Raw genomic sequence first — 25,497 nt, 5'->3', positions numbered from 1 at the left:
CATATTATATTTAGATTCAACGTATACATGTATATATGTACATTGTATGTATGTACACGCGTATATGCATACATACAGTGATACAATATTAAACATAAAAATGGCGACTTTGATAAAAAAATTCTGGCATTGCGGAAGTTTAATACCAATTTCGAAAAGATCTATTGCACCTAATGCATCGGTGATTATATCGAAACATTTGTGTACAACTGCTCAAGATGAAGAAAATTACGATATCATAATCACTGGTGGCGGTATGGTTGGAATGACACTTGCTTGTGCATTAGGTTAGAATCTTGTTATTGACTAAAAATTCATGTTATGATAAGTGTCATAGATAATACTTTTTCCTTGTGGTAGCCAACAATAGAAAACTTGAACGTAAGAATATCCTGTTGCTAGAAGGTAGCAACAAAGTTGAATATAAACTACAAGAACAATATTCTAATCGTGTAGTTGCTCTAAATCAACAGACACGTACCTTACTGTCAAGTATAGGAGCATGGCAGCACATAGAAGCAGTACGATATTGCCCAGTACGAAAAATGCAGGTATTGTACAAAGTTGAAATAACATATGACAATGTATCGTAAAAGATTTTAATATTTTACATACTATAATAAACATTGCATTAAACATGAAACTTTTAGTAGATATGGGATGCCTGTTCCGATGCCATGATTGAATTCAACGAGGATCATTTATCGGAAGAAGTTGCCTATATCGTTGAAAATGATCTGTTGCTATACGCAGTAAATAAACAACTGGTTGAGAAGGAGAATGTGAATGTAGTTTATGCGTCTAAAGTTGAAGATATTAAATTACCCAAAAATCAAGGAGAGGCTGCAAAGATACAATTGCAGAATGGAAAAAAATATAAAACTCAGTTATTGGTGAGTTAATGAAAAATTTAAGATCAAATGCCACGCATTTTACTCAATTATTGTACTCTAATGACACTTTCTATTTTATTAGATAAACTGTCTAGGCGTGCACCAATATTGTTCGAACATCTTTTCAATTCTGCAGCTAATTCGTTGAACTGTTGTTGATTGTTGTCGCTGGTCGAAGTTGTGCTATAGAGTCTGCTTAATTTCGAATTACTGGCTTCGGTATTGCTCCTATTACATACAGATGTGCTTCTAATATTTGTATTACGATTCTTTCTTTCGCTCACCAAGCGATACGTAGCCTTTATTAATTCTCGTGGTAAACGATTTTCACGAGGATCGTTCGGATGTATATGAAGCGCGCAATGATACGGTGGATGTAAAAGAAGCGCTCCTCGTCTACACGTTTTCATAATTTTACTCGGAGCGCGATCCAGAATCTTTGAAAATAACATGCTTTCTAAGTGCGCTACTAACTCTGCTCTACGTACTAATCTGTCTAATCCAGCACATCTTTGTAATTCTTGTATATCCGATACAGCGAGACCCATCATTAAATTCGTTAAGATTACTGTCACTAGGATGACAAAACTCAGAAGCATTATGTGTGCTGTACCGGCATACAATATTGGTGCACATTCGTCGAAATATACGTCTTCGAATTCTAATTCTCCGGACATCATTATAATTGTTTTCAATAGACCAATCATAGGGTTAGCAAACGATTTATAATTCTTATGCAATACGCTGAAAGCTAATGAAAAGCCAATTATAAGGCACATGTAGGCACCGAGGAATTTGAAAAAATTAATCGAGACCTGTGTAAACATTTGTATATAAAGGCCAAACATTGGAAATCTCCCGACCACCATCATTAACTCTATCCAAATTAAAAGTATGCCCAGCGCTGCTACGTGGTGTTTCCAATCAGAATTTGGTCCAATCAATATTATGCCTGATATCAAAATAACGCTCCATTGAAGCCAGTTTTCCCATCCTTTGGCGTAAGACCATAAACCATGAGCCATTTGAAAGAATTCTTTGCTGGCAAGAGTCACGGTAAACATTAATACTGGCCAGAAAACTATTTTTCGGAGATCTTCGATGTCCCAGAAATATGTAACTGCAATGTATGCGGTGAAAAATGCAACGAAAATGGAATGAAATATCAAACTGAACAAGAAAAATTTACGGATCCTTAACCACTTTAAGTAGAGAAAACTTTCACATAATGGATGTTTTAATACATGTTTTTGTCCAACTTCTACAAGGCACAACATTAAATCCGTTTCTCCTCTACCGCCTGGTACCAGAGGTCTAAAGTCTAATCTCAATTCACAATCGACATCGCCCAATTCGTGTTCGTGCAAAGATATTGCTTGGTCCAAGCGCGAAATGAATCGTGGCAGCACATCAGGCGTTCTGCGTACGATAAAACTCAATGCAGAAATACCACCCTTGGTTCTAGCAGTAACGTCTGCTCCTTTTGACAATAACATGATTACTGTCTGCGAGCTTTCGTTTAGGGCAGCGATGTGTAACGGTGTATAGCCAAATTTGTCTGGCTTGTTGATCAAACCACCAGCCTTTTCAAACAAAAATGTACACGGTTACAAATGTAGAAGACACTTGCCATGGAACTTTTTCAACCGGTAAACTGACCTGCATTAAAATTTTGACCAATTCTATTCCTCTGGTAGCTTTCGCAACAGCAGCGTGCAACGGAGTACGACCGTCGTTATCTTCTGTATTGACATTGGCACCAGCGTTTAGAAGCACATCCAAAGTTTCTGCCGATTGGGATAAAGCTGCCAAGTGCAGCGGTGTTTGACCTCGTGAATTTTTTACTTCGCAGGTAGCACCGACTTCTAGTAATAATTTTGTGCATTCCGCGCTGCCTTCTTCTGCTGCTAAATGCAGAGGCGTCGATCTCGTAGAACTAAACTGGACCCTAACGTCTGCCCCATATTTCAACAATAATGCTGTACACGTAACAGAACCAAGACCTGCTGCTACATGTAACGCTGTTTCCGTATAAACCTGTGGAGACAATGTTGACAATCGAGAAATATCAAAATCCACCAAGTGTTATGCTTTAAATTCGGCATACTAAAATAGACTTGAACACAAATACCTGAGGATTATTAGGGGAAGCACCTGCTTGTAATAAAGCTTCAACACAGTCTCCCGCGTTGCTTGAAACGGCATAATAAAGAGGGGTTTTTCCAGAGAGTCCAGCATTCACATCTGCTCCTGCGTTTATCAAGCATTTTACACAGGAGATGTCTCCTGTAGCAGCAGCACAATGTAAAGGTGTACAGGTATTGCTAAAATCCCATTCACCTGGATTCGCGCCATATTCTAATAACTCTTCCAAGATTGTCACCGAAGCTGCACAAGCAGCTAAATGCAACGGTGTCCTATAGAAGAATGAATTTTTAACAACGACTTTATTGTGTTTTAACATCATTCTTTCCTTATTTAATTCTATACCTGCCGTCGCAGTCTCTAATCGAAGGATTCACGTTTGTTTTTAATAAAACTTGTACAAGTTCTACATGACCCAGAAAGCAAGACACTAAGAGATATGTATTTGGCCAGCTCTTTAAATCTTGCGAAATGCTCACACCACTAGCTGCATCGCTTTCAATACTTAATAATGAAGTTTTTACGTTTCTATATTAAACACAAACAGCACGCAATCAAATTGTATTCAATGACAACGACAATGAATACAATAATCGTTTTACCTATTTTCACACGGAGGTGTAGACATTTTCCTAGTACTTGTCACTATTTTATCGTTGTCGTTTAAAAATTCATTTAAAGTTTTATGCAACGAATCGCCGTAAAGAGTCGGAACAATAAAAAGAGCATGTTCTCCAACTGGCAGATTAGACAGAGCTGAAACAATTTCTTCTTTGCTCCATGGCTGTTCCTTTGTCATTTGTCTTTCTCTAATGTGATAGGCAACCGAATCGGAACTGTTTTCGGAACTTATACTGTTATTTTCTATATCGTCCATCCAAATGCGTGCGCAGTCTTCCTGGAATGATTTACGTTCGATAAGCTTATTTTGAAAAAAGTTTAAACAATGCTTCATGCATACTTACGTTATCGTTCACGATAATAGACGGCATGGCTGTATTTATTTCTTCACGAGAAGTGCGACTACTTATAAATCTACTTAAGAGAGACTTCGTTCTTTGAATTGACATGTCTACTCATATGGATTTGTTTAAGCTACGTTTAAAAACCTAACACGTCGCAAAGTCATTTGGGTTCTTCTTCGTAATTCGAATGCTAAGAAATAAAACTGTTATGGTACCTGCACATGGTGCACTTCTTCAAGTTCTAAAGTACTTAAAAACTACTCCAGTAGCCTGTATGGCATGGAACAAGAGCACACATGTTCCTCTGTGTTTATAAAACAGAACTGGCATATATTTAGCTCCTCCTACTTCTTGCAGTACACATTAATCAAAAGGATATTTCTTGTTACAAACTTTTTTCTCTCAAGATTTTTTCTATCATTCAGATCGAAAAATCTTACATAAAATGTATATACACTTTACACTATTTCACTTTTAAATCACATATTTATTTTTGTAATTGATAAAGACGTCTTTTGAGGAAACCAATTGTATTTACATGTTACACTTTCCTTTGAATACCAAACATATACGATTTCAAAATGAAGTACAGTGTTTACACAATTTTTTAAATTGAAAATCTAGTCGTATTATATCTACCCACCCTTGTGTAGGCATAAAACTATATAGTTATTATGGTTACGCTTTATAACGATTGGAATCAAAATATTTATCATAATATAAGAGTAGTGCCTACAAAGTAATTCATTCCAGCGAGGTCAAGTGTAAAACAATTTAAGCCTGCATTCAGTACGTCTGCTCAAGCTTAGCAGAGGACTGAAGTTATTTCCAGAAGTATTGCAAGTCTCTCTTAACTGAGAGTTCCCCTTCCTACAGACACAGCACTGCCAATATCTCCATAGGACTCTCTGTCTAATCCTTTATTCGACCATTTCTTTGGTCACCATAATATATTAAATCTTTTAATAAACATTGAACTTACTTGGTGTTTATTGCAGGTTGGAGCAGATGGTGGCACATCACTGGTACGGCAATCCATGGGTACGCAATTCATAAAATGGAATTATAATCAACTGGGTGTTGTTGCTACTCTTAAATTATCAGAGGTCAGGATTGTACTGTTAACCCTAGCAATCTTAAGCCTCGAGCCGTTAGCGGATTCCCAAAGGGGGGCTCTCCTCGAACCCACAATTTTTTTCACTCATTTCTCCTAAAAAAAATTGTTTTTTAAAAAAAGTTTTTTAGTATGTAAGCATTTGATACTTCATGAACATTTTACGTTGCATTTAGATGTATATTTATAAAAAAGAAAATAGATATAATTCTCTTCTCTCAGAATGAATATTCACTTCTGACTACATTGAATACTTGACTATAACTGAAAATACTGCATCGTTCCTTGCCAATCAGTTCTGTGATTCAATTCTTAGTTCTGGGATTATTTTTGTTATTCTTTGGAGATCAAAGGAGCATTGGGGGACATTTCGCGTCATTGCCGCTGTACTGACGTCGCGATGCGTTGTCTGGTTTTTCCTTTCTATGCACTGTAATTTTTTTCCTATAGCAACGGGACTTCGGAATATTAAACTTAAATGTACAAACGACAATAAATCATTTTTTGAGAAAGTTTTCCAACCTGTGGGTTCGACGAGCCCCCCCCCTCCCTGGAATCGCTAGAGTTAAAATATTGCTTGATTTTCTATTGAAGTCCACAATAATCATATTTGTGTTCCAGCCAACAGAAAACATTGTAGCGTGGCAGAGATTCCTTCCAAAGGGTCCAATAGCATTATTACCTGTAAATTTGACATATTTTTACAAGTTCTCCTTGTTTTTTTTTATAAACCAGTTCAAACGAAATATTACACACTGACCCTTACTTTCACGATAGCTAACGGATTCGCTTAGTTCTCTCGTGTGGACGCTACCGATAGATGAAGCCAAGAGACTTTTACAAGTTTCCGAAGAGGAATTTGTTGACAGCATAAACCATGCTTTATGGAAATTGTATCCAAAAGATGGAATAGTTGAAAGTGGCATGCGGGCCCTTCAACAATTACTCGAAGGTTTGTCGTTACAAACGGGTGTAGTGAGACAATTGCACCCGTCGATATCTGCTATTGTAGAAGGATCACGTGCAGCTTTTCCTTTACAATTTGGTCATTCGGTATCATATGCTCAAACAGGAACTGTTTTAATTGGGTTTGTAAAGAAATGGCATCATAGATTATGGTTTAATAACTTTTACCAACAGTTAACAGATGCTTATGTACATACATATAATTAAATTCTTAGGGATGCAGCACATAAAATCCATCCATTAGCCGGTCAAGGTGTTAATTTGGGTTTTGGAGATATAATTGTATTGGTCCAACTTCTCGCGGAAGCTACAGTTAACGGAGCTTGTTTAGGCGACATAATGTATCTACGAAAATACGAAACGCTGAGACAACGATACAATGTTCCAACGATGCTTGCCATCGACGCGTTACATCGGCTGTACAAAGGAACTGCAGCTCCCACCGTCCTTGCTAGGAGTTTAGGATTGCAATTGACGAATGCTATTCCATTACTAAAGGTGAAACACAAATAACAAAAACATATTCCAATTAGATCATTCTCTTTGTCCTATATTATTTGGGGTCCTATGTATGATTTATTTCAGAGAACCCTGATACAACACGCATCTGGTCAAGCAGGTCAATGATATTTTTACCGTCTTTACGATAACGATTTTTACAACAGACTCGTTTTTGGCATGTAATCTATATAGCTCTAGTTATTTAAAGTAATAATGTACATACAAATTTGTAACATATTCATTATGTATATTTGAAATATGAATTTATAATATTAAATACTGAATGACAGACATTTTTTTTTATTTCTGGTTGCATTTTTAATATCAAATAGTTATATTTTTGCAAAAAAGATTTTGGACAACATATTTGATATGTTTAATGTTTAGGTTAAAAAATGGTTTGAACTTCTCAAAAACAAAACAACGGATTTTTAAACATTGGTATCAAATTTATTTGGCATTTGGTATGTTATATATAAGGTATGTTATATATGATGACATAATAACAAACTTCAGAATGCAAAGAAAATTGAATATGTTTTATGCAAATTTTTACCACGTGTACAAAGATTAACAGTGCATGAATGGATACAGGTTATCATGTCACTTTACCCAAAGAAACAGATTCGTAAAACATCATACGATGAAACAAACTGCGTATTTTTAAAGGAGAAACTGAAAAAGTAAATTATATTGTAAAGAACGATTTTTAGTACAAAATTTCGCCCTACTTTTCTTATGTAAATAGTTTAGGTTATTACGCGACCTTTGAAGTTTACGAATAACTTTTGAATCAGAAAACTCAAGTACATTACATAACTTTTTGTTCTTAACTAACTTTATCGTGTAAGAATCGATTAAAGTGAATTTCAGCTTTGTTTTTAAGGTAAGTTTGCCCAATGACAAGTTCTATTTAAATGACATGTACCTACATATATATGTCACGATTGCAGTGTTTTTATGAACAATATTTTCTTTCAGGCTGAATAGAAAAATTATCGAGAAATCTTATTATTTTATTTACAATCGACTGACAATGTTTATCTCTAGAGGATTGTTAAAAACAACTGCATTTGGAATCATCGGTTTTGGTACGCTGGCCTCTCTGAGAGCTAACGAGTACGATTTAGGATCTATAGGCATTGTAAGACTTGGACGAGCCGCAGTTAAAGTTTTTGTAATAGGTAGACATTATAAAAACGAATTATACGCGAGTAAATTAACAGAAGATAGTCCAGAGTATCTGGATCTAAAATCAAGAGTACACAAATTCGGAGCACAGAAGCTTTTAGAGCTCTGCTGTGAAAATAAAGGTGTTTATATCAAAGTAGGTCAACATATTGGGGCATTGGATTACTTGCTACCACCAGAGTATGTCAGTACTATGCGAGTATTGCATAGTTCTGCACCACAGTCGTGTTTCAAAGATGTATTGACTGTGATCAAAGAAGACTTCAAGAAAGATCCTTACGAAATATTTGAAAGTATCGATCCCGAGCCATTGGGAACAGCTAGTTTAGCACAAGTACATAAAGCTGTATTAAAAGACGGCAACGTTGTTGCTGTTAAAATTCAACATCGGTCTGTTAAAACAAATTCCTACGTGGATATAAAGACTATGTCAGCCTTAGTGAAAATTACTTCGTTAGTTTTTCCTGACTTCAAATTCGATTGGCTCGTGGATGAAACTAAGAAGAACATTCCTAGAGAATTAGACTTCTTGCAGGAGGGCAGAAATGCAGAGAAAGTTCAAAATATATTTTCCCATTACCAGTGGTTGAAAATTCCAAAGATCTATTGGGATATTTCGTCGCGTCGTGTATTAACGATGGAATTTATAGACGGAGGTCAAGTCAACGATTTGAAATATATCCAGAATAATAACTTAAACGCTTACGAAGTCAGTAGCAAATTAGGCCGACTGTACAGTCACATGATATTTATTGTCGGTTTTGTACATTCTGATCCCCACCCTGGCAACATTTTAGTTCGAAAGAAAAATAACGAAGCAGAAATAGTCCTTTTGGATCATGGCTTGTACGCAGATCTTTCCAATGAATTTCGGTGGGAGTATTCCAAACTGTGGTTAGCAATATTTAATAGTGACAAAAATGCGATGCAAATGCACTGTGCCAAGTTAGGTGTCAAAGATCTATATGGGTTACTAGCTTGCATGGTATCGGGTAGGTCTTGGAATGCTATTATGGCGGGCATACAGAAAACTAAATACGATGTTAAGGAAAAGCAGGAGTTCCAAAAGGAAATACCACAATTGTTACCAGAGATTAGCAACGTGCTTGAAAAAGTGAACAGACAAATGTTGTTAATTCTCAAAACGAACGATCTTGTACGTTCTATCGAACACAACTTGAAGACAGAATCTAGAATGTTTGGAATGTTGGAAATGTCGAAATGTTGCATACACTCTGTTTATGGAGAACGACTAAAATTATGCACAAATACTTGGATAAGGTGTAAGCTTTCCATAGCAAAACAATGGTCGTTATTTAAATTATCATTATATTATATATATTTAGGAGCATTAAATTTTAATATCAAAAATTCCATAGAATCACTTATGAATAACAACCATTATGCTTTTTAACAAAAATTTTATTTTAGAATAATTTAACGAAATATTTTCTGGCTGTATCTAATGAATTCATCAAACAAAGAGTTACGCAAGTTAATGTACAAATTTTTTTGTAGTAAATGTGCCTACCAATCGCAGTGTTACTTGTATACGTACTGTGTGCAAATACAGTATTACTTTCTGCTGTGGTTGTATAAATTTATTGTACATCACACTCGAACTGCCATTATATAATATTTATATGTACATAACTAAAATAAACAGAATCCATCTATAGTTATTACTTTATTACATAAGTAATGATGTAAACTAAATAAATTAATTAATATATACATTTGGTCGCTTGTTATATTCAATAAGATTATGTGCAGTATAAATATGTTAAAAAACAGACGATTTTGATTGCGCTATTTTTTGTTATGGAAAAACTAGGATGTACGAATTAATATATTAGTTTTTGCTACCGCGATATAAGATATAATTTCTGCCATATTCAATGTAAGTAATAAACATAAAAGTGCAGTTTATGTCCATAAAGTATTGAAGGAAGTATGTTTTTTGAGAAATCTAATTATTGCCAGATCGATACGCATCATTTTGCGTCATTACTGAGTCATGCAGTTCGTGCTTCCTTTATTGCGTCATTACGATATACCAGGATATAAAAAGCAAATTCGTCATCAGTCGTACAGTCTAACGTTACTTTGTATTATTAATGAAAGAAGGTTGAATAAAAGTGGAATTTTTACAAAAAATACAACACATTTTATTCGATATATTTCGCATGGGAGTTTATAAGTTATACATATGCGTATATAACTATTTTCGGTGGGTTATACTTTCATTTGATCGTATATTAATTATACGTGTTTTTTTTTTTTTGTAATTCATTAATTAACGTGTTCGGTAAGAACGATTCTATTCCTTACAAAACGAAAACAATATATGTACGTATGCAGAAAGGAAAGCGTCCTTTCTGGCACAGTTGGTGTATACACAGTTACTTTTTCCAACGTTGCCGCGTCTTGTCTGTTCTCGTAAATACAATTCTAAATTTATATATATATTTCCATTTGCGTACCGTCTTATTGTTAGTACTTGCAAAAAAAGGAACAAAACACAAAAGAACCGATGATTTTACATGAAACAATAGATTTTAATTGCAACAATCATCAATATACACAAAATCTCGATTTTTGGACTTACTTCATGCAAATTATCACTATTTACACTAAGTGCATATATGATTGTCAAATATACTACGTGTATATTTGAGTGAAATCGTGATTTCGTGGAGATCGCATTCATATATTGATTTAACCGTACAATTGCTATTATTACAATTGTCTTTGTTCAACGTTGTAGAAACGTTCGTTCGACATTACCAGATATTACGATAGAAATCTTTAAATACAATGTGTGTATACATATATTTACTTCCGTTTCCTTGAAGATTCGATTTTGCCAAAGAAATTTGCGATAAAAATGCATAGTTTCCTAAACAATGGAAATTTCTATAACGGTAACATATATATATATAGGTATATAGAACGCTAAAGGCTGCAGCATTGATCGAAACGACGCGAAGAAGTACGGCAACGCTGCGGATTATCCGCAACGGAAAAGCATACGACGCTACTGAAGAAGGGTACGCCATTGGTGGGGCGGTTGGCCGTAGAACGCATTCCTACGCTGCGAATAATTTTCGGAATTCGAGAACATCGACAAGTGTCGCAAAATATAGAGAAAATTTTCTATGGAAAACTTAACGCGGATAGCAAAAGGTCGACCAAGTAAAGATATTTGTAAAATACATTCGAGAAATTCTGTTAATAATAGATTCGCTGGGGAACTATTTTCTATTGATCGCGCGGAGGTACACCAGTTAGTAGAGAGCTTGGGGGTATATAAGGTGCCCCCATCGGGCGGCGCCCTGGCATTTCCTGAGTCATCCTCAACCGGTGAAGGCCGTATCTTGCTCGCTGGCTTTAGAGTAGTTTTTTTTTCTCTCTCTCTCTTTCGAGTTACCACGGGATTTCCCTTCCGTCGTTCGACAAGAAACACGAGCTTGATACAGGTTGGTGTCCTTCTTACTTATTCAGTAATTAGGTCAGAGTTTATTAAGAACGTGCGAGCGTGACTGCTGTTAGAGCTTTGTTCGTTCTCTGGTCTTTCGAGAAAACAAAGCGGAAAATACACGAACAATTCGTTACGGGGTGTGTCTACGCGTGAAGAGGAGAGGAGAGCAGAGCAAGCTGAAACGTGTATCATGGTGGCTACGACAAGACCCCGTGAAATCGACATCGACAAACCGAGTCATACAGAACAATTAGCCAATTGGATCAGTAGAGTCCGTTGTAAGAAGCTGATGTGCCGTCGAAACCGAAAACGTGATCTACGCGTCGAGGCGGTGCTGACTTGTGCTCTTTTCAAGGCCGAACACGAACTGCGCAGCAAGCAGTTGTCCAGGATTTCAAAATGGCAGCAGTTCAAGAAGCAGTTCCTAAGAGAGACAGATTATTCGAGCTGCGATTTCTATAACGGCGTGGACATGAAAAACTCTAAATCTTATCAAGAGGAGGATCCTTGGCAAGGTCCTTTGTGTCCTGAATTGAGCAGCCTGGACTCTTTCATGTCGAAGCTGGGCGAAATTAAAGTCCCGTTGCAGCGATGAAGAGAGGCCAAGATTGGACGCCTTGGTTTGAAAAACCTTGAATAGCGTCTCTGATCCAGAATCGATGAAGACGACGTCGCCGTCGTTGTTGGCAAGCCTGGCCATTGTCAATGGGAAACGTTGCAACGTTGCGATTAAACAGCATCTCGAAACCAATGCACGGCACCGTGTCGGTGTTGTGGGGCTAGAAGTCGCATCACTATCCTGGTGTATATCTGGCTGTTTTTTACTTGCAGTCTCACCGTTTGAGATGGCAATGGGACAGGCGGAGGGAGAGGTTGCTGTTTGCAGTGATGCTGGGGGCACACCGCAAGGGGGACAGGGATCCCATGTTCTAGTCTCTACGCCTTTCTCCAGTTTGGTTTGTAACCTGTATCGGAACCAATGTATTTCTCTTTGCAGTTTTAGTTTTCAAAAATGAGATACGAATATCGGAACTATTCGAATTTGTTATTACTCTCGAAGAGCATTTGATCTCGGATATTTTTGTTTTTTTTTCCAGAGCTACAACGCTATTGTCGAGACATTAATACATAAATGTACATTTGTATAGAAATGTAGAAATTTGTACAACATACGTATTTATTTCAACAGATAGATTTAGCAGTGAAACGGTACTGATCGATTGTTATTCCAAAGATTACCGAGAGACTCGTTCGTGTAGGTTTAATATTTAATAGAATTATGGAAAGCGTCAATTGAAACATTTGTACAAGAATTGTGATATAGCAACGAAGAGGAACGATGAAAAGAATAATAAATGTGGAGAAAAGAAAAAAAAATTGACAACTTATTCTGTGACACTCTTAATTCACCATTATTAATACCAGCAATCCTTTTCAGTATGGCATACACCTTACAAACTTGTATCGCACGCAAGAGATACCCGCACACATGTCGTCCAGGCTGTTGCTCGTCATCTCCGACGTCAGTGGCCTATCTATGTAACCATAAGAATGAGATGAGATGAGATGAGATGAGAGGAGTGGTGGTGAGAGAGGTTTATTAGTACGGGATGAGGAAAGGGGCAAACTGTTTGTTTCTAGAAATTTGCGCAGCAAGTGTTGCGGCTGAGTTACACGGCGAATCAAGTCATAGAAAACACCTAGCGTTCACACACTTCCATATCTCGACCAAGCATCAAGTATTCTCCCAAACGTCATCTGGCCGTGTGATGCACAGTTTCGGGCTCAGGGCTCGGGGCTCAGGGCTCGGCGCTCAGGGCTCATTGCGACAAACGGCAGCAAAACTCGAGCCTCGTTTGGTGAGCTATTCCCTTCTCTCCGTTACCTGTGCAAACGTATTTTCTCAGGTCCAGAAAAGGTTCCCCCCGACGCGACGCTTGCATCGCAAAGTTACACAGTGCACAAGTTATTCTGCTTATTGACAATAGAACGCGAACATGTCGACTAAGCTGGCTAGCCCAGGAACACCGCATAGGTGCCCCGTTTCAATTAGGCTAAGGGCCTCGAGGTATGAAGGTATATTGGAGGTATGGCGAGAAAGAGAGTAATTCGTTGCATGTCTGTCGACTCGAGACGACCCAGAAACGCCAGATATTTATCGCAAGTAGCACACAATTCATTTTCAATAAGAGCATGCGAATATTACGATGACGAAGGCTCAGAGTATACGATTTTTATGCGCGTGATACTGGTATTGTAACATTGTTTTGTGGACATCACGCCACCAGATCATTATTTTCACAGATTCGATGATGCTGAATTCGTTATTCGAGTACAAAGACAAGAAGATATGTGTGTAAAGTATATGTTTTAGATCAGAGTAAGATTACGCTAACGAGAGCTATGCGGAAGTCGCGCAAAAAGTGAGAAACGAGGTATCAGTTTACATTACAGTTAAATTAAGACGTGACGATCTGGAGCAACATATTCGAAATGTTTTTTTTTTTTCGTTTAAACTTCCGGGAGAAGGAAGGGAAATGGGTTGGTGGGTGGGGGTATTTTGAGATCATTTTCTTCATCGCAGAAAACAATTCGTCCGTGTGGCAGTTGCCCGTTAATTCTGACAACGAATAGGAAAGCAATGGCATTGTGACGCAGCTATCAGCAGATGTAGTACTACCTAAACGAGGTTTCTTATCTTAATGGAGTGAAGTGGTGCAGTATTCATTTGACCACGAAGAAGCGTTTATGCGAGTAATCGGACATCTTGGGAAACAGGAGAGAATTCGTAATCACGCACTTGTCATTGAATATGAAATGCTGAAGGTTTGGTATACGAATGGTTCGAAAGAAATTTGCCCCTGCATGTCGGGGCACGGCATCATCATGTACTATATATTCATAACATTTCTATGAATTGCGTTCTAAGTATACATATATACTCTACATACATACATACATGTGTTGGTTGGGTAGTTTCTGTTCAGATGTCTTTTATACTGCAGGAATACGTGAAGCATTCGTACTTTGGATGCACAGCTTTATAACTACCGCTAGAAAACTGGTATTTTCTGTTACTGGAATATATCGCGGTCAGGTTTCCAAAGGCACGTGTTATGGTATGTTTGAGTAGAAGGATGGGAGAGGGGTGGACAAATATTATGTTTCAGCTAGACTGACTATAAAGCACACTCGTGTAAATCAACTCGCAGTAATAAGGAGCTTACATTAGAATTTTAACTGGATCCTGATACGCAATCGTGCCGAGTATACTTTGCTATGAGGAATTCGAGATATTCAGAAAATAGTATGTTCAATGAATCAGATGTGTATGTAAAAATTCTCTGAACGAAGGTAACGATTTAATAACGTGCTGAACAATTCGTGTTATGTAAATATTAGACGTATGTGGGGGAAAACGTTGGGGACGGGCTATGCATTTTGTGTAAGCTGCAGGACCGAAGCTGTACATACCCACATACCTCCTGCATCGCAGTGGATAAGATTATCGAAACGGGATTGCTCTTCATGTTGGAACGCGCCATTCGTTTTTCTGTGTAGTAGCAACAAGTATCATCCTACAATTTCAGTAATATTTAAACAAGCACACTACTATGTTGCAATTAACAAGCATGGCACCTGTGCGCGAGCGAGCCCCTTCACATTTCGTTTCTCCTGGTTGTTTAGAGGTATTCAACACGATTTGGAGATACTCGTCCAAGGAACAAATGGGAGAAGGAACCTCTGTGTTATAAATTGCTTCGTTTTAAATTGTCGTTATAGCGCTATCTTCATAAGGTATTTTAGCTCAACCAGGTGATGCATTTTTAATATATTTTCTTAGTGCGTACTAATAGTTTAGACTTATTTGTTAGAAATTACTGTACAATTATTCGTGCCTTGGAGAAACATGTTGTGGATGGGGTGGGGGCTGGATATAAACAATTTTGCCTTTTTTTTTTCACAGACACATATTAGCAGGTGGACATGTGTTTGAAGTTTTGTTATAAAATCAACCGAAGCATGACAGAGCACGATAGCGTTAAACTATTCGATATACATATATGTGTGTATATATAATGGTATTATTTGCTCACCGAGTTAGGATAGTTTATATACTTGAACGAGTATCGTTTGGGGGATACTTTGTCGGCGAGTGGATTTTCTGGTCTTCCCCCTCGGAAAGTAGAAGAAGTTATCACGTTCAAACTAGACATTTTCTAAAGAGCCATTGATCTAGCGGAGGGCACTTCTCTCGAAAAACGCGTATGTATTGCCCGGATCCACATCACTTTTATATCACGTTGTTAGGAAGAAGACGTTGCATTCAATTAGCAGTACAAAAACTACTATATAATCCTGTGGATTCATTTCATCGTGGTCTGAGTACAAACATGGCATGTCGTTACGAAATAATAGCTTGTGCTTTAAGTACGAAGTAATGCATAGATGAGAAATGAGCAAACGAACATCCTCCAGACTTCGATCAGGTAACAGCCCCTAACTATAATTTTAATTAGACTTTACCACGATGCTGAAGAGACTGTTGACCTAACTATTGCAGATTCATTGTTTGGGTTATAGAGTTCCTTTTTTCGTGAGACAACGTTTTAATACGCGACCAATTATTTCTTGAAAACAAGATCGTTCTGATTCAAAGGAAATTCCATTATTACGTATGAACACGAAACTAACGATCAATGGAAATTGTTTGTTCATGTGTCGAATTGCATTAACTGTTCTGTGAAAAACGAGTTGCATTTGAAATTCAGTCGAATAGTGTGTTGTGTTACAGAAGTGCATAAAAGACCATAAAATAGCATTACAACGTATCCTTGCTGTTTGCTAATAGCGCTTGACATACATATATCAAATCGTTTTGTCGTTATGCAAAAACAAGAACACTGTCACGAAGAATGCAGCATCTCGAGCTATACGATAACTAAAGCCTGCAATGAGTGTGAATGATGCTTTGTATACAGTAGTCTACCTAACATTGGATAATCTAAAAGTATGTGTTAGGAAAGTCGTTTTCATTGTTCAAAGACTTTGGTGAGTGCGTAACTGTTCCATGTCTATTTTCTTCGGACAACTAATAGTTCTTTTATAGACAGCGTCTAGAATGACACACATTGCCATTAGCTTCTTATGATTTATTGTAATGCTCTAAGTGTTGCGTTTTATGCTTTAATGGCTTTTCCTCATAAAGATAGTTAGAATGTGCTGTACCTTTTACTTCTACTACAGTTCATTTTCTATTGCTGATTCACTTGTGTATGATTCTAAACGAGTATATAATATATAGGTATAATATACACGATATCAGGTGAGGGGGTGGGGGATGTGCATTAACCCGACGAAAGTTCCGTATATTACAGAATAGTTTTCTGCAGCATAAACGTTTCTTCTAATTATTACCGAGAGGGTACGATGGATTGTTCAGCCAACGAGTAGGATGAATGAAATGCTTGAGGAAGCTATGTATAAAATTTCAAAAAATTCGCTTAAAGGACATGGGTCAAGAAATGGGTTGTTATGTTGAAAAATATTTCGAATTCATCTGAGATTCTGCTATGGGCCTTTGTAGGCGTGAGTTACTTTGGTATTTTTCGTGTTTCCGTCGCGGAAAAGCTAACCAAGTGTTTTAGAACCTGTTTACCGAGTATCGAGTTCCGTGTGGACGAAGAGAGGGTCGAGAGGGACGTGATTTGTTGTGGCTGCATCGAGTAATGCTTACCGAGTCCGAAACCGTGGTTCTTCCACCCTCCAGCGATCTGGGTACGGATGCGTATGGAGTTGTGGTCCTATTGGCTTGTCCGTCATTCTATCGATAGTTGGAGGATGTACCCTCTTGGAAAAGGCTCTGGAATAACGAAGTCGCGATGAAACTCAACCTTTTCCTGTGGTCCGATCCGGCGAGGACGCGTCTGATAATGCATCGCGGTGCATTGCCCTATGCAGTGTCCTACGCGAAAAGGAGGGACTGACTGAGTGGCTGAATTATTCGTTTACGTTCTTTGATGGGATCTTTGATGGGATTGCGAGTTACCATTGCGTCGTATTGAACCAGAAGGCGATTCGAGGGGCCATGCGTTTTCTTTTCGAGTTTTCGACAGGCTCTAACACGGATTGCGGATTTTTGCGGTGAAATACACAGCGTGCGAAGTCGTCGATGCAGAGTTCCAGCAGAAACGCCTATTTCCCTTATAGAAAAAGTAAGGAGCCTTTGTCGAAACACTTTTATAATACATTCAGCGCAGAAACAAATTAATGAGATCGTATCTCTTTCCAGATTTAATTGCTTTCGGTCTAGTTTTGCGTTGAACTATCTTGAAATCGAGAAATAGATTGGACGAGAAATTATGATCTTATCATTACTACAAGGGAAATAGCATTTTAAATTTTGTAAGGTCGCTATGAATGCTCCCAATGAAGTTATAGTAGCAGTTATGAAAAAGTACTTATTATAGGACTTAGGTGCTCAAATCCAAAATTAGAAATGTGTCAAGCGTGGATGAGAAGCTTGAGCAAAAATCTTGTACGACGAGACAAATGTAAGGAAAGGGAATGAATGTCGTATGCCTCTGTATGGCATATGGGTTATACAGTAAACAAAATTTGGGAGTTTTTAAACACGTAAAAAAAACATGCAACATGGTACTTCGTATTTTAAGGATACATAAAAAGGTTATCATGTACGAAAGAGGAAAATTGTCGATATGAGATTTTATGGGTCATGGAGTAAAAACTATCTGTCGACGTAAGATTTCGTGGAATGAAGAAGAAACCGTCGTCGAGGGACTTCGTGGGATGATGAAGAACAAATTATCGTCGCGGAACTTCGTGAGTTGGAAAAGACGAAACTGACGTCACGAGGCTGTGCGCGTTTGAGAAGAAGACGAAGAAGGCACCAACGTCGTGGGACTTCGCGGGACGGAGGAAGAAGAAACCAACGTCGTGGGACTTCGCGGGATGGCGGGAGAATAAATCCAGGTCGTGTGACTTCGCGGGACGGAGAAAGAAGAAATCAACATCGTGGGACTTCGTGAGATGGAGGAAGAAGGAACCAACGTCGTGGGACTTCGCGGGATGGAGGAAGAAGACGTCAACGTCGCGGGACTTCGCTGGATGGAGGAAGCAAACATCAACGTCGTGGGACTTCGCGGGATGGAGGAAGTAGACATCAACGTCGTGGGACTTCGCGGGACGGGGGAAGAAGAAACCAACGTCGTGGGACTTCGCGGGATGGCGGGAGAATAAATCCACGTCGTGTGACTTCGCGGGACGGAGAAAGAAGAAATCAACATCGTGGGACTTCGTGGGCTGCAGAAGAAGAAGAAACTAACATCGCGGGACTTCGTGGGATGGAAGGTGAAGAAATCAACGTCGGCGATCTTCGCGGGATGAATAAGATAAAACTGTCGTCGTGGGACTTCGAGGGATGAAGAAGAACGAACTATTGCCACGGGACTTTGTCTAATGGAGGAGGGTAAAGTATCATCGTGGGATGAAGAAGAAAAAAAGCCAAACTATCGTCGCGGGTCTTCGTGGGATGAAGAAGAAAGAAAAAACAAACTATCATCGTGGTACTTCGTGGGATGAAGAAGAAAGAAAACATAAACTATCATCGTGAGACGAAGATGAAAAAAAAGAAGAGCAACAAACTATCGTCGTGGGGCGAAGAAGAAGAAAAAAAAAGAACAACAAACTATCGAAACAACAAACGAAAGGAGAAAACAAACTGTCATCGTGGAACTTCTTGAAGAACAGAAGAATAAACAGTCGTCGTGGTACTTCGTGGGATGAAGAAGAAAGAGAAAACAAACTATCGTCGTGGGACGAAGAAGAAGAAAAAAAAAGAAGAGTAACAAACTATCGTCGTGGGACGAAGAAGAAGAAAAAAAAGAAGAGCAACAAACTATCGTCGTGGGACGAAGAAGAAGAAAAAAAAGAAGAGCAACAAACTATCGTCGTGGGACGAAGAAGAAGAAAAAAAGAAGAGCAACAAACTATCGAAACAACAAACGAAAGGAGAAAACAAACTGTCATCGTGGAACTTCTTGAAGAACAGAAGAATAAACAGTCGTCGTGGTACTTCGTGGGATGAAGAAGAAAGAGAAAACAAACTATCGTCGTGGGACGAAGAAGAAGAAAAAAAAGAAGAGTAACAAACTATCGTCGTGGGACGAAGAAGAAGAAAAAAAAGAAGAGCAACGAACTATCGTCGTGGGACGAAGAAGAAGAAAAAAAGAAGAGCAACAAACTATCGTCGTGGGACGAAGAAGAAGAAAAAAAAGAAGAGCAACAAACTATCGTCGTGGGACGAAAAAGAAGAGCAACAAACTATCGAAACAACAAACGAAAGGAGAAAACAAACTGTCATCGTGGAACTTCTTGAAGAACAGAAGAATAAACCGTCGTCGCGGGACTTCTTGAAGAACAGAAGAATAAACCGTCGTCGCGGGACTTCTTGAAGAACAGAAGAATAAACCGTCGTCGCGGGACTTTGTGAAGAATAGAAGAGAACTGGACGTCATCGCATTTCGTAAGGAGCTGTTGTCGTAACACTTTAAACCACGCAGAAGGAAAACTGGTGTTGTTGAATTTTGTAGAGAGTAGAAGAAGGAAACTGTTGTAATTCGTCTCAGTAAGCAGAAGAAAACACTCGTTACCGAACTTCATGGCATGCAGAGAATTAACTGTCGCTGTAGGACTTCAAGAGGAACAGAAGAAAAATTAAACGAGTAGAGAAAACTAAACGGGCAGAACTATCTATCAACACAGTACGGTGATCAAGAAGAAGCTGATGTTGATAGATTTTGATGACAGCGGAAAAAAAATGAGCCGTGTGAGAATTTATAAAATGGAAAAGGAGTAACCGTAGATACAAAACCTGTTCGGAATGAAGAGGAAAGCACTCCTGATGAGATGTAAAAGAAGAAACAATTGGTCCAGGACTTTGTTAGATACGGAAGAAGAAATTGTAGACACAAGGACTTTCTAGAAAGGGTAAAAGACATTTTTAATAGGGGATTTTCAACTGTGAGCACAAGAACTTTCTAGAAAGGGAAAAAGACATTTTTAATAGGGGATTTTCAACTGTGAGCTAAGAAAAGAATCATTCCGCTTTGTAATACAACTAGTCATTTTATTGCAATATTTATAATAATAGTAAATTGTTATGATAGATTTATGTTCGTGTCGATATCAATATATTATTTTAGAATTAATTTTTTTCTGTGCATATTGTACTTTGAAATAATTAAAAAAATTTATTTATAACATTAGAGATAAAATGTTGGAAAGTAACAATAGTTTTGAAATTTCGTTTTGTTTGTATCAATTGGTTGGTGAAGAGAATGAATTCTTAGCTGAATAAACAATTAGATCGAACTGTAGAAGGACATTGGGACGACGTAGCAGTGACAGAGACGAGGACGACTTCGTGGGACATCGAAGCAGAACCAGGAGCGCGACTTCGTTGGACATTGTGGGATATCGAAATGTAACCAGGAGGACGACTTCGTGGGACATGGAAGAGGACTAGGCGGGCGACTTCGTGGGACATGGAAGAGGACTAGGCGGGCGACTTCGTGGGACACCCGAGAGAAACCAGGACATCATAGGACATCGTGGGACATCGCGGGACATCGCGGGATAGCCAAGAGGAACCAGGACATCGTGGGACATCCAGGATTAGGCGATTGTGTTTCTAGGTCTACAATCGCAAAATCTTATTTGTTTATATTCTAACGAAATTTTAATTCCAGTTACTATTCAACTTTTTATTTTATGATCTTAATTTAGGTTCATTATACGTAATATTTAGTTTTAAGCAAATTAACTGTGATAAAATCATATACAAAAGGTATGCAACAATACAGCTAATATTTAACATGAAGCACGTATTTTTTATTTTAATGTATCATTGATAACGAAATTGTAAATAAACGAAAATTAACGAATGAAAAAGCCATCAATATTTCCCCTTCTAAATTTTGCGAAAAAAATAAATATTAGAGTTCATCAAAGACTTTTCATTGATAAGACATTTAGCATTGATTCGAATATTATTTGACCTTCTGTTAAAATTGAACAATTGTGTACACATATTAACAAATACGACAAACGTACTCTAAATTAAAGCTTTAGTCTTTTTATATCTTCCGAACGAAAATCAGTTCTTAGAGATGCGACGTGACGAACTTCGGCAGGAGTTAATCTCCAAGCTATTGCGTCTGCGCCGCAATAGTCCGCTAACTCTTCCACTTTTTCAACGCTTAGTATAGTAGCTATTTGCGTCAGTCTTGCAAATTTATCGCGTACAGACCAGGATGTAGCGGCAGCTAAGTAACTTGCCAATGATCTGATTTCTTTATCGAGTATGAGGCCTCCTGCCTAAACAATTTAAATAAAAAAGGTAAGAAGCGCGTTAAATGTATGTAAATAATAAGTAGCAGCTATACATACTCTATTAAATGTGGACTTTAAAACGACTTTTTCTAATCGGGCTGTGACTTCGGCGGTGAGGAGGCCGATCAAAGCATCGTAATTGGACGCGGTTAAACTGTCTTTGAAACTTCGTAGCAATCCCTCTAAATTCATAACTAGAGTTTGTACAAATGGTTCTTCCGTTTCGTATCGTAACAGATCATCCTAGAAATATTTATACTTTATTCGAACAAGGACCAATGTGCGAACACTTTTTAATTTCTTTGTTTAATTTACCTCGTTAATATGGTGATCCACGGATAAAAATGCGTCTACCCAGGGAGTGACTCTTGGTTTAACAGCACTTACGCGTAGCTGTTCTAATCCGTAGTCTGTAACGGCTCGTAAAATCGATATAACACTCTTCAGACCAGACAAACAACTGTCAATTTTACCCCTATCTTTAGCTGGCATGTTAGGAAACGCTGCGTCTATTAAAGCATTTAGACTTTTACACAGCGTTTCAACGTGTTCGATGCTAACATCGGTGTTGTTTAAGTAAGCCTGTGTCGGGTTATAAAATGTAGGATGAATTTCTGTATCGGAAAAGAAAAATCTTCGAAATTGAAATTAATGTTACCAAAAACATTAGACGAGCAAGTTCTGTATCCGAAGTTTGTAAACGACCGTGTTGTATACTCGTTTGAAGGGCGCTATATGCTTGAGCCAAATCCAAGTATCCAGCCGGATATCCTTGGCGCAATCGATTCCTTAATCCATTCGCAAACTCTCCTTCCAATATACCACAAGCCATATTAACTACCGCACAGATACCATCTATGCTCCAGCTGGACATGGAACGCCTAAACAAGACAATCTCGATCGAATTAGAATAAAGAAAACGCATTTGATTCTTTACATTACGATGAATATAATACCTTATACATTTTTGTACTATGAAGAAAACATCGTCCACCATGGTCGACGTTTGTAGATCCTGATCCAAGGTATCCATTCCCAATGCTTTATTTACGCTTTCTTCTAAGAAATACCTTTCAAACGCAAGGTAAGTACCTAGAAGATCTTGCATTCCGCGCGCTAGGTCGGAATTACTGATTATGTTTTCAAACTCATTCATTAAATCTTTGAATTGTGTATCGTCCTGTGCACTAATTTCGATATCATTCTACAATGAAACTGTTGGTTGATAATATGCAAAAATTAAATGTAACAAATTGGTTGGCATAAAATATAATAGATGCATTACTTTAACTCGTCTCCTTAAGAAACGTATATATAAATCAGCTCGCGAGTGCATTATAATCATTTCTCCTAATAATAAATCAAATTCTTTTGGATCAGCTCTTTCCGAATTCGATTTTCGGAGATGATCATTTATCATTTGTAGCTTTTTAGATATACATCTGTGTTTTGTGAACTCTGTTATAATCTTTTTGACTTGCCTATTAAAGAAACGAAGGATGACCATAATTCTTTACATTATTTTCAGAGTTACACGTATATAATCGTATTTACCTGTCACATTCCTTCTGTAATATAGAAATTGTCATCAATAATTTTCCAGGGCCATAGTATGTTTCGATTATCGGTTGGTGTATTTCCACAATACGTGCAATCCCCTCGAATAACAATATCATAGTATCGGCAAAAATGACAGGGGCTCTTTTATCGTTGCTCTTAATTTCCAAAGCTGCTTTCAAATTTTTTTGTGCTGTTTCATGTAACTGGTATCAAGAGTATAGAGCTTTAATAGAATACTTAGTAACATAGTTCAAAGCATATGTTATTTTCATAGTTACCTTCGAACATAAGTAACTACAAAATTTTTTAAGCCCTTCAGAATGCATTCCCAACAGAGGAAATATTTTGAAAAATCTTTCGACGGAAGCAAGATCTTCCGATTTAACCGCTTCGTCGAACTTGCGTGTAACTACAGTTCTAAGTTGTAGCGCTGCTTGCTGTAAAGTGATCAAAGAACTGCTTATGTTAGTATGGTCCATTGAAATATCTTCGGCTGTTCTTTCCAATAATTGCTGATCCATCGACAGGTAACGATGTACGTGCGCAGCTCCTTGTTCGTAATCTTCGTTACGCAATGCCATAGCTACACCTTCGCTGCATAATTGTAAATCGAGAATATCGTTTACACGTCTTTGACATTCGCAAACTCTACTCTATCGGTGAAATATTTATAATTAAAAATTTGTAATAGAATGAAAGCCAATGTTGTTATTGTTCGACTTACCCTTGCTAGATCTAGTTGTCTCACTTTTGCACTGACATTCTTAGCCAACTCGTTTGTTCGTGCAATCATATTGTAAAATTTCTCTCCCTCTTCTCGTACCACGATAACATTAGGTAATACCCGGCTTATGTTTTGCAATTTCGCTTCCACGTGGCATTGTCGCGAAAGTATACTTTCCAAAGCTTTTCCCGTCTTAATCTATGAAATAAAAGTTGTTATTCGATCCGATTCTATTAACGAAACAACGGAAGAAATACCAGTATAAGGCTACAAACCTCATCTTCCGATAATTTTTCAAGTATGTGTGCCAAGTTCTGCTGATTTACGGGCAAATCCATGATGTGCAACACACATTAAATACAAATATCAACTTGAAGTATTCAAGAAATATTGTTTAATACATGAAACCATATAAGAACTTGGCATCTGTCAGAATGACAATCTTAACCTTCATCTTGACCACAGGCCATAGGGTATCCTGACCTGACATTCCTCAACAGACCTGAAACCACAGACGAAGTAGAGAAGGAAACCAATCACCATGTGGGGTTTCGAGTCTCACACATAACAACTCGTTTTCTTACGCTTTCTACGCTGACAAACGATAAATGTTGGAACTAGATCCATTTTATTTTGTTCTATTTCTTCTTTCTTCACCCTGGACATGAATATTCGACATTAGAATTAAATTAATGTCTTCGAAAATTTCGGGAACAGCAAAACTTTCGATTAGTATTAGGAAAACATGATAGTAAAACAGGTGGCACGAAATTTCATACCACCTCTTCTGTTATCATGTTCTCCTATTAGAAATCTGAAAATCGCGACAAATTTTCGAAAATTCCGAAAAATCGAACCTTGTATTAGGAGAATATGATACCGAAGGGGGTGGCACAAAAATTCAGTAGTGTAAGTCAATGATAAGTCAGACCGTCAAAATTTTTAGAAATTTTTCGAAAATTGAGCTTTGTATTAGGGGAATATGATATTGAAAGAGGTGGCACGAAATTCAGTGGTATACGTCGATAACAAGTCAGACCGTCAAAATGTTTCGAAATTTTTCGAAAATCGAGCTTTGTATTAGGAGAATATGATATTGAAAGAGGTGGCACGAAAGAAATTCAGTAGTATAAGTCGATGACAGATCACACCGTCATGATTTTCCGAAATATTGCGAAAATCATATTTTCTATTATAAGAATATGATAGTAGAAGAGGTGGCACGGATATTCGGAAAATTTCGAAATTCAGTAGTATAACTGTACGACAAGTAGGACGTTCGGGAAAAATTGAGGGTTCCATAATTAAATACACAAACAGTCTTTTCATTACATTGTCTTTATTTATTCATTGTCGATTCTTACATAAAATGATTATGTTAAAATAGAATATAAATGTTTACATGTAATATGGATTACGCGTCGGCAACCGTGTTACCGCACATGGTAACGTCCAGTTCGAGTTCATGTTGGAGCTCGTTGTGATGGTGTTAGATGGTACTGACTATACTTTATTTTTTATCCTTCGGTAGCTTTTGGCTAACG

General features: G+C 37.7%; 5 protein-coding genes and 1 long non-coding RNA gene across 14 annotated transcripts; 4 read left to right on the top strand and 2 right to left on the bottom strand.

Moving 5' to 3' along the window:
* Positions 1 to 62: 62 nt before the first annotated feature.
* Positions 63 to 6,875, top strand: Coq6 (ubiquinone biosynthesis protein COQ6, mitochondrial). Its single transcript, XM_076801275.1, has 8 exons — positions 63 to 287; positions 361 to 551; positions 654 to 893; positions 5,002 to 5,109; positions 5,739 to 5,801; positions 5,895 to 6,205; positions 6,299 to 6,581; positions 6,669 to 6,875. Exons 1-8 carry the CDS (start codon positions 65 to 67, stop codon positions 6,708 to 6,710), a joined length of 1,461 nt encoding a protein of 486 aa, XP_076657390.1. The 5' UTR covers positions 63 to 64; the 3' UTR covers positions 6,711 to 6,875.
* Positions 900 to 5,106, bottom strand: Pyx (transient receptor potential channel pyrexia). Its single transcript, XM_076801269.1, has 7 exons — positions 4,982 to 5,106; positions 4,004 to 4,921; positions 3,641 to 3,936; positions 3,384 to 3,566; positions 3,025 to 3,310; positions 2,553 to 2,930; positions 900 to 2,476 (listed from the first exon to the last, which is right to left on the bottom strand). The coding sequence occupies exons 2-7, from the start codon at positions 4,106 to 4,108 to the stop codon at positions 941 to 943; spliced, it is 2,784 nt and encodes a 927-aa protein (XP_076657384.1). The 5' UTR covers positions 4,109 to 4,921; positions 4,982 to 5,106; the 3' UTR covers positions 900 to 940.
* Positions 6,876 to 6,955: 80 nt separating the features above from the next.
* On the top strand, positions 6,956 to 10,422 carry Adck1 (aarF domain containing kinase 1). Its single transcript, XM_076801274.1, has 2 exons — positions 6,956 to 7,470; positions 7,566 to 10,422. The coding sequence occupies exon 2, from the start codon at positions 7,621 to 7,623 to the stop codon at positions 9,187 to 9,189; it is 1,569 nt and encodes a 522-aa protein (XP_076657389.1). The 5' UTR covers positions 6,956 to 7,470; positions 7,566 to 7,620; the 3' UTR covers positions 9,190 to 10,422.
* Positions 10,423 to 11,094: 672 nt separating this feature from the next.
* Positions 11,095 to 21,155, top strand: LOC143361679 (uncharacterized). Of its 6 annotated transcripts, none has more exons than XR_013083504.1 (5): positions 11,095 to 11,254; positions 12,088 to 12,212; positions 12,695 to 17,471; positions 17,549 to 20,265; positions 20,324 to 21,155. It is a non-coding gene; the product is annotated as an uncharacterized LOC143361679 (long non-coding RNA). The 6 variants fall into 6 exon arrangements; XR_013083507.1 differs by having other exon boundaries at positions 11,098 to 11,254; positions 12,088 to 15,054; positions 15,224 to 17,471; XR_013083505.1 differs by having other exon boundaries at positions 11,098 to 11,254; positions 12,088 to 15,746; positions 15,821 to 17,471.
* Positions 11,261 to 12,081, top strand: LOC143361678 (uncharacterized). 2 transcript variants are annotated; one of them, XM_076801268.1, is made up of 2 exons: positions 11,261 to 11,709; positions 11,752 to 12,081. In XM_076801268.1, the coding sequence occupies exons 1-2, from the start codon at positions 11,447 to 11,449 to the stop codon at positions 11,849 to 11,851; spliced, it is 363 nt and encodes a 120-aa protein (XP_076657383.1). In that variant the 5' UTR covers positions 11,261 to 11,446; the 3' UTR covers positions 11,852 to 12,081. The 2 variants fall into 2 exon arrangements, with proteins under 2 accessions (XP_076657383.1, XP_076657382.1); XM_076801267.1 differs by having other exon boundaries at positions 11,261 to 12,081.
* Cog4 (conserved oligomeric Golgi complex subunit 4) lies at positions 21,015 to 24,464 on the bottom strand. Of its 3 annotated transcripts, XM_076801263.1 has the most exons (10): positions 24,229 to 24,464; positions 23,954 to 24,151; positions 23,508 to 23,882; positions 23,224 to 23,432; positions 22,955 to 23,150; positions 22,626 to 22,873; positions 22,328 to 22,550; positions 21,985 to 22,251; positions 21,727 to 21,912; positions 21,015 to 21,654 (listed from the first exon to the last, which is right to left on the bottom strand). In XM_076801263.1, exons 1-10 carry the CDS (start codon positions 24,289 to 24,291, stop codon positions 21,397 to 21,399), a joined length of 2,223 nt encoding a protein of 740 aa, XP_076657378.1. In that variant the 5' UTR covers positions 24,292 to 24,464; the 3' UTR covers positions 21,015 to 21,396. The 3 variants fall into 3 exon arrangements, with proteins under 3 accessions (XP_076657378.1, XP_076657380.1, XP_076657379.1); XM_076801265.1 differs by lacking the exon at positions 24,229 to 24,464 and having other exon boundaries at positions 23,508 to 23,823; positions 23,954 to 24,095; XM_076801264.1 differs by lacking the exon at positions 24,229 to 24,464 and having other exon boundaries at positions 23,508 to 23,877; positions 23,954 to 24,089.
* Between the last annotated feature and the right edge of the window lie 1,033 nt (positions 24,465 to 25,497).

This window comes from Halictus rubicundus, chromosome 15 (assembly GCF_050948215.1).
Source record: "Halictus rubicundus isolate RS-2024b chromosome 15, iyHalRubi1_principal, whole genome shotgun sequence".
Classification (NCBI taxonomy): Eukaryota; Metazoa; Arthropoda; class Insecta; order Hymenoptera; family Halictidae; genus Halictus; species Halictus rubicundus.
This window is presented reverse-complemented; position numbering and strand designations above follow the sequence as displayed.

Excerpts from the sequence above, each read along its gene's own strand:
- Coq6 (XM_076801275.1), top strand. The coding sequence starts at position 65 with ATGCATACATACAGTGATACAATATTAAACATAAAAATGGCGACTTTG. Across the intron at positions 5,802-5,894 it reads GTCCAATAGCATTATTACCT|CTAACGGATTCGCTTAGTTC; the intron begins GTAAATTTGACA and ends CTTTCACGATAG. Across the intron at positions 6,206-6,298 it reads ACAGGAACTGTTTTAATTGG|GGATGCAGCACATAAAATCC; the intron begins GTTTGTAAAGAA and ends TTAAATTCTTAG.
- Pyx (XM_076801269.1), bottom strand. The coding sequence starts at position 4,108 with ATGTCAATTCAAAGAACGAAGTCTCTCTTAAGTAGATTTATAAGTAGT. Across the intron at positions 3,937-4,003 it reads CTATTATCGTGAACGATAAC|GAAGACTGCGCACGCATTTG; the intron begins GTAAGTATGCAT and ends AAATCATTCCAG. Across the intron at positions 2,477-2,552 it reads TGGTCAAAATTTTAATGCAG|GCTGGTGGTTTGATCAACAA; the intron begins GTCAGTTTACCG and ends TTGTTTGAAAAG.
- Adck1 (XM_076801274.1), top strand. The coding sequence starts at position 7,621 with ATGTTTATCTCTAGAGGATTGTTAAAAACAACTGCATTTGGAATCATC.
- LOC143361678 (XM_076801267.1), top strand. The coding sequence starts at position 11,447 with ATGGTGGCTACGACAAGACCCCGTGAAATCGACATCGACAAACCGAGT.
- Cog4 (XM_076801263.1), bottom strand. The coding sequence starts at position 24,291 with ATGGATTTGCCCGTAAATCAGCAGAACTTGGCACACATACTTGAAAAA. Across the intron at positions 24,152-24,228 it reads AAAAATTATCGGAAGATGAG|ATTAAGACGGGAAAAGCTTT; the intron begins GTTTGTAGCCTT and ends TTTATTTCATAG. Across the intron at positions 23,433-23,507 it reads GTAGTTACTTATGTTCGAAG|TTACATGAAACAGCACAAAA; the intron begins GTAACTATGAAA and ends TCTTGATACCAG.